This window comes from Pyrus communis, chromosome 2, assembly GCF_041283825.1.
Source record: "Pyrus communis isolate YQ-2024b chromosome 2, ASM4128382v1, whole genome shotgun sequence".
NCBI lineage: Eukaryota > Viridiplantae > Streptophyta > Magnoliopsida > Rosales > Rosaceae > Pyrus > Pyrus communis.
The window spans coordinates 2,563,836-2,575,046 of record NC_142566.1 but is presented as its reverse complement, the minus strand read 5'-3'; the positions used below and the strand labels follow the sequence as shown (position 1 = coordinate 2,575,046).

The 11,211-nt window shown below is 36.4% G+C and overlaps 1 protein-coding gene and 1 pseudogene across 2 annotated transcripts; both read right to left on the bottom strand.

Annotated features, from left to right (window-relative positions):
* Positions 1-663: 663 nt before the first annotated feature.
* Positions 664-2,162, bottom strand: LOC137746754 (serpin-ZX pseudogene; annotated as a pseudogene). The gene has a single exon (XR_015954035.1). The product of XR_015954035.1 is annotated as a serpin-ZX pseudogene (transcript).
* A 3,276-nt stretch (positions 2,163-5,438) lies between these two features.
* Positions 5,439-10,474, bottom strand: LOC137749030 (nudix hydrolase 16, mitochondrial). The gene is made up of 4 exons (XM_068489213.2): positions 10,109-10,474; positions 8,390-8,504; positions 6,637-6,720; positions 5,439-5,897 (listed from the first exon to the last, which is right to left on the bottom strand). The coding sequence occupies exons 1-4, from the start codon at positions 10,177-10,179 to the stop codon at positions 5,643-5,645; spliced, it is 525 nt and encodes a 174-aa protein (XP_068345314.1). The 5' UTR covers positions 10,180-10,474; the 3' UTR covers positions 5,439-5,642.
* Positions 10,475-11,211: the final 737 nt, after the last annotated feature.

Genomic DNA, 11,211 nt, shown 5'->3' with positions numbered 1-11,211 from the left:
TGGTTGATGTATCCATGCCTCCATGTCCTTCTCTCTTTAGTTCAATTTGCTGAAACCTACACGTTACGCATAGTCTTTGAAATGCCGTAGCCATTTTCTATTCACTAGAAAAGCATAAAAAGTCTTGTATGTTTAGGATCATAACATCTTGTTCTCCACATACATAATTCAGATTTGACTGTTGCAGACATGTTGCCAATTAGTTCCAACCCAAACACAAGCAATATTTCAAAAGGCATGCAATATCTTAATCTCACCTTATGTGCTCTTCCTACTGATATGAAAAAGTAAGGGAAAGGTACAGATTACAGCCTTGTAGCATCATTGGCAAGTAATCCACTAGATCTGGACCTTCATCACTATTTGAACATGAACGAAAAAGAAGACAAAATGGTCCGTGAGATGTTGGGGGTTTTTGGGGATAAAACAAGAAATAGATGCTTTAATGGAGGAACAAAACTTGCAAGGAGTTCTGTTTCTCTCTTTCCGACTGATGAATCCTCGAGAAGGATTTGTTTGTCCTTAAGTAAAAGGCACGTACGTCTCCCCACATGTCCTGGATTTGCCGATGTAAAAAGATGAGACTCTGATTGCATTGTGCGCCTTCGTATGCTAGATTAATTAGCAAGATTATTGCATGAATGTAACACTATTGATTCATACTTTCTTAACAGAATTAATGTTTCGCAAAGATTTTAACAAGTAAAGATCGTACTAGTCGGATTACATTCCATCAAAACCAATATTTCAAAAGATAACAAGAATAAAAATCATCACCAGAAAGTAAAGAGTACTAGTTGATCTTAATTGCATGAACTACTAGACTTGAGAAGCAAACCAACAGGAGAGTTGGTTCTGATGCTTTCCCATGATAAAATCATTCTTCAAGTGGATTGAGCACGTGACCAATGAACAAAACAGTTCCAGTTATTTCCTCTCTGATAAAAAACATGAATGGGTGATCAGCCACAAAGTCTATGGTTTTAATCAGTTGTCCAGCACAATCTGCCTCACCACAGTGAACAATAGAAACAGCTGCAGCTTTTGTACCACCTTCGTCAACTTCAATGACGGACTTGTGGATTATTTCGGCGTCACCAATGCCCGACTCCACTATCTCACTGAAATCACCATTACCGTCGAAAGGCAACACCAGTCCTAACTTCATGAGTATTTCGGAAGCTAAAAAGTTAGACTTAATCTTAAACTTTGGGATTTTCAAGGCCCCAGGTTCACGTTGTATTTCGGGGAGATGGCAATCTAAGAATTCAGGTTCAGAACAAACTCTCTCGACCAAAGCTGGGAGCCCACTTCTTGAATTTGGAAGTAAAAAGTACATAGAAAACCGCCTCTCCTTGTCTTTGCCTTGCTTGTAAGGAAGCTTTGAGACTTTGAAGTCGTCAAAGGCTTTCACATAATGCCATCCGTAGCTTTCTATCATGAACGGCGCCTCAACAGTACTACCATCGAGAAGGCGAAATTTGCGCTCTTTTGTCGCCGATGGATCAAACTGATCGCTCCAAACTCCCTTGAAGTATATCGTATTTAAAAGTAAAAGCATGGTATTTTCATCAACTGACCCAGGAGGGAGAGCCTCAGGGATAAGGCCCTTCGTCTCCTTTTTGGTCCATGAGTTCACTTGAACCCGCGCTTTGTCAGGGTCGGTTCCAAAGCTAACTTCTTTGATGACCGCATTGTAATCATTGACCAACATGCGTTTGAAAGAAGGTTTGACAGTGAGAGACTGCTCAACCCAAAGGCTATTGGCACAGTTCACGCAGGGACCACCTCTAGTGGATCCGTCGGACAAGACCAGAGGGACAAGATGGGAGAAGTGGGAGTTGAGTTCATCGGAGGACTTGGACTTGAGGAAAGAGAGCAACTGTTTCTTGGTTGGACCCTTAGATCCTGCAGTTACCGAAGACAACAGGACCTGGAGGGACAGCGGCGAGTACACCATGTTCTTCCCTTTGCCTTCGGTCGTGAGCAGCTGCTTGGTAATTCTGAGTGCGACATCGGTTAGGTTGCTGATGGTTTTTTTGAGATACATGGTGAAACTGACGGATTGATCGGCGCGGCAGGAATCACCAGGCAGGCAAGTGGGAGAGATTTAGATAATTGATATCAAACCCTAAAACACACACTCACGGCTCTCTCTCTCTCTCTCTCTTTCTCTCTATCTGTGAACAAACCCTAGTAACTAGGCTTTTATATACACATCGAATAAAACCATTTGACCTTTGGAATCCCCATCTATTACTTTCCGCACAAGAAAGTGTACCGTTACGTAACCTTAAAGAAAATAATTTAATAAACATATCTTCTTTATAAAAAATTGATTAAATATTTTATTTTATTTTATTTAAAGTTTATTTCTTCATTTTTCTCAAAAAAAAAAAAAGGTTTATTTCTTCACGTTATTATTATTATTATTATTATTTTGTAAACTTCAAGTTATTTCTTTGGCATTTCATTTTTTCCTCCTATTATTAATGCATTTATTATGCATCTCTTTATGATGATTTCATCATATCTTTTTTACTGTATATTAATTATAATATTTATTTTAGTAAATAAAATTGAATATTTAAAAAGTAGTTATCAGGTACATAACTATCGGTATGGTTTATTGTTCATTTGAAATCTAAACGTACTAAAAGTCGGTATATTTAGATTTCAAATGAATTATTTAGTTGCTTTTTTTAACTAATACTGAGGAATTATTTTAATTAATTAATTTTTTATAGAAAAAAGTCATTAATTGAGATGGAATTCAAGGGATTGGGCAAATTAAATTTTCTAAACCGTAGGCAATTAGTTGCACGGTGAAGATGCTTTTAAACTAATAACATGCAATTTAAAAAATAGAAAAATGATGTTGTGGCAATTGATCATAGCTCTTTAATCAAATCTTAAAAATGAACTCATTTTAAAATTATTTTAAAAAAAAATTAGACTTTTTTTAATTAAACATTTGTTACTTTCCTATTTTAGATTAAAGTGCTTTCACTTTTGATTAAACCCTATTTTTAAGTTCTATATATATTCTTAACTTAAGTTTTTTTTAGATTCAATTTAAATACAATTTTATGTCAAAAATACACTCAGTAATATTAATCAAGTAATTGCTATTTTTAAGGAATCTCATCTCTTCCTCAATTTAAGGATTCTATTATATATCTAAATTATTTAAGAAATTTCAACATATCTAAATTATTTGTAACTTAGTTTTCAAAAATTGTTTGTACCATCGTTCTTTAAAAATAAACATTGACATGTACCAACATAATTTATTCTCAAGTTGAAACGTTCCTATGCTAAATTAAAATGGATTCATACCTAACTAAAATGTGTGCTTACTAAATTGAAATGTACACATGTCGAAATGTACCCATATTGTCTTGAAACGTACCAATAAGTTTTAGGGTTACACATAACATGCCATTAACTTTTCACATACCAAAATTATGACAATATAAACATACCAGTAGCTTGGTACGTATCTAAACAAATAACAAATAACATATCAAAGTACTAATTTGTACACAAATTTAGATTACATAACATACCAATAATGTACCAAATTATCAGTACGCTATTTTTAATACATAGGACATCAATAAATGAATATATATATATATATATATATATATATATATATATATATATCATTTGGAGTACATTGGTACGTTTAAAATATAACCATTTGGTTTTTCTTTTTGTTAAAAAACCCATCATCGTTTTTGCACCGACAACTCAACTTGTTTTTGTTATTATAGAAATCTTATTGTTTTTTTTTTTTTTTTGAAATATATTGAATTAATGCACATAAATTAACAATATATTCTTGTGCAAGATTTTAGTAATTTATTATATATTAGATTTAATCAGTAAATTAATTAAAATTGAAGAAAAGTAGTTTGATCAAATCTCTAAAAACCTTAGATGTTTTGTCTAAGAAATTCAAAAACCCACGTTAATTGATTAGGAAACTATCAAAACCCCCGATATACACTTCCACCCTTCGCTTCCCCCTAAAAAAGTCCCATTTTTCTTCCGGTCCCTAAAACAATTACAGCCTGCAATTGCGAGGAAAATGAAACTGGGGAGGGAGAGACTCCAAAAAGCGTGACGATCTCCAGATGTTATCTCACTCACTCTCACCATTCTCAAAATTGAAGACGATGACTTCCCCTTCACACCGAGTTCGCTCAAGCCTTCAACCAACCACATCGATCGCCGTTGAGGATGAACACCTCCAATTGACTACGGCTTCTCTGCTCAAATCGGCTCCCTCTCACGGCCAAGTGGTACTTTATCGACCTCTCTGAAGAACTACACTCGTTAATGCGTGCAAAGGTGTATACCAATTGCCACATTGCAAAGGTGAATAGAATGTTTACGTACAAGGACATGTCACACGCACTCATTATTGAGTACACACCATAGCATGTATTTTATACTGCATTTGCTAGTACCGATCGATATTGGGAGTGATAAATTGATCCCTACTTCAATCACTTGAGCCACTGAATCTATATGGTCCCTCCATTATACTCTTTGGATCAAACTCTATGTCAAAGAGAGGAGGTTTAATATTGCTAGTTTAGCATGGTTTTATCTAAGACTAAAGTTACCTATTGTCCCAAGAAGCGTGACTCCTACCAAATATGTTCAGTGCCTCGAAGGTGGCTAATCTCAATGAAAAAATTACTATTGCGCTTATCAATCAACATGGTAATGATGTTACTAACAAAAAAATCCCCCACAATTCTACAAGTAGATCATCATCATCACCACCACCACCTATGCCTTCAGTACTGCTCAAACGGTGAACTTGCTGAAAAGAATGGTCCTCCTCTGCCGGAAATTGCTAGAGGGAATCTGGTTGGGGATTCCATAGTGCTCAATGGAAAAAAAAAATGATTTGGAGTTGCATGAGGTGGTGGCAAAGATGGGGAAAGGGTTGATATTTTTCAGCGACAAGGCAAATAGATTCAAAGGTGAAGAGGGTTCCTCTATTCTTTGCAAGTCTCGTAGAGAGGAAGAGGATGATCAACTTACAAGGATGGGAATGATATGTTTCTGGAAAGCTTTGGTGACCTTGGAAGAACAAGAAGAGATGACTAGATTTTAAAGCAACGAGATGTTTCTTGCATTTGCTGCCATGAATCCAAGTGTAATTGCCAATCACTGCCGCATATGATGGTGGCGCTGCGGTGGCAATGAATTTTTCCTCACCAATGTCCTCCATAGGATGATGCGGTATGAAATTATTTTTCTCATTCAGTATTCTAAATTACTCTAACCTACAAGAAGAGAAGGGATTGAACTCAAGTGCAAAAGGTAACAATATCTTCAAAGAAGAGCTTTGGAAATTTGTTTCCAACTTAACAATAATGTACCATTGCAGAAAAAGGCAAGTAGACGTTTGGATATGCACCAGAAAATGTTAATGCTTAAGTGAAGAATCTAAACAAGATAAGACAATACACTCCGAATCAAAGTGTCAGAGAGATCAACTGTTAACAAGAATAAACTTGAAGGGACTACGTAACTTCCAACAGTAGTATCGTTAATAGTGTTGTTACTTGATGAACACCTAACTAGCAAGTCAATGTCAATGTTACATCCTCCCCACCCTACCCCGTACCTGTCATCTTTTCTGCATGCCACTTTGAGAAGCCTTCCACCAGGGCATCCCTCATCCATGCATGCCGGCAACTCACGATAGCCTCTGCGACAGTCAGCCATGTTCTGTTTCGGGTGCTCTGTTCGGGCCATGACTCAAGCTCCTCCTTGACAAACAAGGCAAACATAGCAGCTTTACACACACCTTCCGGACTGAACTCATCCTGGTGTGTTTTGCTCTTAAAATAATAATACCCCAGGAAACCCTGCAAACCAAATAGATAAACAGTTGGTTTGCTTTATCCATGTACTGTGAATAGAAAGAACATATAAAAAGATTTGGCAAAGAATTCTCGAAACATATGCAGCAGGCATACAAACACACGATGCTAAGATACAAAGCCAACCAAAATTATATACATCTTTATTATTATCCATGACAGACAAAACATATTGATTAAATTGGATATCGACATCTGGAACTTAAGAAACCCCGAGTTCCTTCGTCTATCAGTAACATAGGATAGGGAAAATAACTACTCTGGACTACAATGCCCTGAGAGGCCAGGTCAATTAAGTTAGCTTTCTACAACTATTAAACCCACCTGGTGCACACATAACTTACAGTTCTGTCAAGGTAAATCATACTGCCCACAATGAAAAGTAATAAATACGTAAAACGGATCTAATGAAAACATTAGACCCACTGCTCAAAGTCATGTGAAACACAAGACATCCAATCAAAACACAAACTGATAAACAATCTAAAACAATTAAAGCCTTAAATGGTGCATCATCTCACAACAAAGCAAAAGTAAAAAATTGCAATCCCCAAAAGCATTTCAATGTTGAACACAAGAAATCCAAATAACACAGAAACAACCTAAGCAATTCTAGCCTTCAATAGATGAAGAGAAAATATTCAAAGAAGTTAGAGGTGATACTATGGAAAAAGCTCAAGAAATAAAGATTAGAACAAATAAAACTTAAAAAAATGTATTTCACCATTAGCTCTCCTCGAACTCCAGCTTCTTCCACTGCTTCCCTTGCGGCAGCCTCCTCAACAGTTTCATCATTCTCCCAGCCTCCCTGCATTTGAATAACATATTCTTAAATAAAACAGAAACTTATTATAAGTTCTCTACTACCCGCACCCAAAGCACATAATCACTTGTGCAATCGTAATTACTGTTCACCGTAGTAAAAGATGTTTCTACCCTTGTTTTTCGCCCCTCCAAGTTTTAGTAGCTAAGCTTACGTATCGACAAGGACTCTTGGCAAATCAGGGTATTGGAGATTACCTTCGACGGTATAATTCTCATCCTACCTTACTGTACTTTACTTATACTCTGACATCACATGTGAATTGGGTTCATTCCCGCTCACTAGCGCACTCTTATAATTAGGCACTTTTAGGTTTAAATTTATTCACATTTTCCAGATCACTACCATTTATGGTTTTTTCACCCTCCAGGTGTCGGCCAGCACAAACAATGAAATATATTGATTATGACACATAGGATCGGCAAGAGAATGTCGCAGTTGACTCCAACTTCCACCTCCTACTGTCTAGTCTAGATGAGTGTAATAAAGCATTTTCTAAACCTGTCCCTTCCACCAATTACCCATTACAACAAGAGAAATAAGTGATGCTTTGAGAAATGTCTTTCCTTGGAAAACGACTATAGCCACTCATTGTTTTGGAGTTCCAACCATTAACATATCAAATATTTTGCTTCTAATTATAGGCATTCCATACGAAATTCCTTTCCAAAGGGAACCCAAAGTAGTTCCTTGTTTCGTTTTAGTCATATTTAAATTACCCACCACTAGTGTAAAACTCATCTCATAAAAATTAAAAAAAAAAAAAAAAAAAAAAAAAAAAGGAGGAAAAAACAGAGGAAACCAAAGCACTTGAGAAATTGTAATGTATAACCCTATAAGTATGTAGAACATAAATTTTTTACTAAGTCAACAAAGAAGTCACCACATTTAACTCATCAAAAATAAGGAACCAGTTTATTCTATTTCTCATCATGAAAGAAAATCATGCTGAGAAACAAAACTAAAGCAGGAGAGAAAAAGAAGAAGTCCGACAGTGTTAATATAGTTCAAATGCTAAGGGGGCACTATAATCATAACAAAAGCATCCGTTTCTACATTTGCATATTTTGGGCCAGTTAAAACGACAATTCTGTTCCCAGCCTTGCAGATGTCAAAACATAAGTGAGACTACATGTCTATGGGCTTCATAATTGATTGAATTATGGACTAAACAAATATCAAAGGAACTAACCATCATATCTATTAAGGACTTCTTCTCAGAAGTTTTGTAATTTCTGCAAAATTAAATTCATGAATCATATAAAACCTCGTTCCATTCCAAAACAGAGCAGGCTAGTTCCAGTACAGCCGGGACTTGGGCTTTACTTTCTAATATTTTCTGCTCTAGGTTTTCAAAGCCCAGAGTCATGACATGGAACCTAAATTTATCTATAGCTATCAAATGAAAAGAAACTAGTTTGAAGGTTATACCTAAATGTTTCCCAAATAAAGAAATCCTATCAACCTAATTTGATCTTGATCCCTAATCCCACAAGCATAAGTTACTTTGAAACTAACATTTTTCACAACGTTAACTCATTTTTACTGTTAACCCGTTAGTTAGGCGACAGAACAAAAATAAAATAGTAATCTCTCAGGAAGAAAGACCACAAAGTTGTTGACATTTTCAAACTTCAGCAGAGAATATACATACCTTTGGAAACAAAAGACCTGGTCCACTAGGTGAGTTAATCATAAGCACCTCAATGATCTTCTCAGAATTGGCCTCATCAGTCTCATCAGAATTTTTGTATCTAAATGGAATACACCTGTCAAGGTCATCTGAGTTAGCTACTTCTTGAGAGAAAAAAAAAAATACTTGTTCACATACATAAAATGGTACAGTAAGTAATTTCAAATCTACTTAAAGATGAGAAATAGAAAAACAAGAATCTTATGCATATAGAAATGTCTGCATGGTCACTCAGCCCTGCCAAATAATTTAATGTATAACCAATAACCATGCTACCAAGCTCACACTTTATATTATCTATATTTAATCTACACGTCATTCGGTTTTGATGTATTAGGAAAAGAAATTATATAGTGATTCTTGTCCATAAAAAAGGAAAGATAAAAACTTGTACAGTGAAACTTCATATCAGGATAAAATAAGGCATGTTTAATAGAAGTTTATTGATGACTACAAAACTGCAACATATTGGGTTCGTTTACAACCTGTCCATAAAAACTCGAGTACTTTATGTAATTTATCACTCACAGAGTTTCATCAAAGCAACAGTAGACTCCCTCTAGAAAGAGAGAAGCCTAAAGAATCCAACATGGTTCTCTGTGTCCTCATTTTTTCCCCTTTTCCACCTTGTCAAAATTTGAAAGAACAATGAACATACTCTTCCTAATTATAACAAAAGGCTGAAGCAGGAATAATGTGAACAGTAGCCGAACTGGTATTAAGCATATAAAGCACTGATTACAAAATATATCCAACCAAGGACCAGAAACGGAAAATTCATTCGGCAACATGTCAAACTGGCCCTAAACACAGCATAATACAGAGGGCCACCACCCTAGACAACTCTCCCAACCCAAAGTGTAGACATGAAACATAATGCTAGTCATATGCTATCTGCCAATCCACCACAAAATGATGCATGACTTGAGTCACACGAAAATTGATTAAGCTCCTCATTTTCAACACAGAAAAACCAAAACATGTTGTTCATCTAATTGCAGGTATCACCCAAAAACCAATGCAGAATTTAAATTTGCGTAAAAAATAGCAGCATCTGATAACAAATTCTGGTCAAGATATGATTAAAACGGCCCAAATGGTTGGCTAGAAGCCAGGTCCTCAGGTTGGAATGTGGGCACAAACAATGATTGCATCAATGCAAACATTCCCAAATAATATCACCAAGATATTTAATAAAGTCCCAAAAGCTTACAAATTTGAGGAAGTATAACCACGCCATATCTGTCACTTTCATATGTGATCCAACAAAATCTCTCATCGATAACTTATAGACGAAACTCAGGTAAGTCAATACAAGGTCATTGTTTGTCCTAATAATCCCACATTTTCTACCTGCCTTATATAATAAACATGTATATATACACACACAATCAATAAACAAAAGAAACCATTGATCTCACCCTTCTTAAAGATCCAAATGGTTGCCATCAACCAGTCAAAATCCAAAAAACAAACCACAAAAAACCACATCACAAGAAAAATCCTCCAACTTTGGAGACACATTGGTCCACCTCCACCACTAGAACACCACGTAAACAAACAACATCAACATCAATCGAAATCAAACATATACAAACGAATATATACACACACATATAAAGACATCCATATATGTTTGTATTTATAAAGCAATAATATACAGAGAAGAAATGTAAGTACCCGGCAACAAGGCGACAACCGGCCTCGTAGCGTTGCTGATGCCGACCCGTACGGGCCACTATATCACACATACTAAGCGCCCAAACCAACAAAAATCAATCCTTTTTCTCCTCTTTTTGGAAAATCTTCAACAATTTCTCTTCTCCTCTTCCGCCATTGAAATCGTTCTGGTTCTTTAATTTGGCTTTTTTACGCGATTTTACAATGCTCACGCCCGCACCGGATAAATCTCCCAGCACTGGTTCTCTGGGCTTCGACGGCGGCAACCGGCGCTCCCTCGCATCATCCAATGGCTGTGGATTTCATATTTCGTTCTGTTTTTGCTTTAGGGTTTGGTTGCAGAGAGAAAGAGAGGGAAAAATGAGGGCTGGGTTGGGGGAGAGAGAGAAAATAAAATTAAAAAAATAAATAAATAAATAAAAGCGGTTAGACCGGATCGAATCGGACGGTGATGGAGGTCAAAGTCACGTGGTCGATAGATCAAATGCGGCCCCACTATTGGAGAACAATTGGGTTCTATTCTATATATACACGCGGTTGGGATCTGGTGGTTTTTGGATCATCTTGACGGAATGGACTTCCTCAGTGTTTCTTACACGTGGCGTATTGTGGAGGATTAGCTGGCATTCGGTTATGATATTGGTTACAGGGCGTAGTCAATTTGGCACAAAGTGGTTGGCCGTTGCAGCGAATTTTTAGTCGTTGGAAGAAGATTAAGCGGATTAGTAGTCCACGACAAACTGGTTTTATTTTTGCGCTTTTGGAGGGAATGGCGACGATTCAACGTCGGTATCCAGTGAAGGCTTCTGGTCCATTGGATTGAGTTCTTCGCTATTAAGGGTCTTAGCTTTGGAAAAGGATCCCGCGATGATCATTTTCTTGTGAATCTTAAAGATCATGTGATCGTAACCGTTCATTGTATATTGTGTAGTTAGAAATCATTTCAAAATTTTAAATTTTAAATTTTAAATTAAATATAAATAGTACCTAACAAAAATTGATCGCACAATGTACGATAAATTGTCACGATCACGGAATCCCCAAGATCCCTAAGAAAAGAATCACGATCACAGTCACGGTTCCGAGGATCCTATTCCCTTAGC

Excerpts from the sequence above, each read along its gene's own strand:
- LOC137749030 (XM_068489213.2), bottom strand. The coding sequence starts at position 10,179 with ATGTGTGATATAGTGGCCCGTACGGGTCGGCATCAGCAACGCTACGAG. Across the intron at positions 6,721-8,389 it reads CAGGTCTTTTGTTTCCAAAG|GGAGGCTGGGAGAATGATGA; the intron begins GTATGTATATTC and ends ATTCAAATGCAG. Across the intron at positions 5,898-6,636 it reads GAGTTCGAGGAGAGCTAATG|GGTTTCCTGGGGTATTATTA; the intron begins GTGAAATACATT and ends TTTGGTTTGCAG.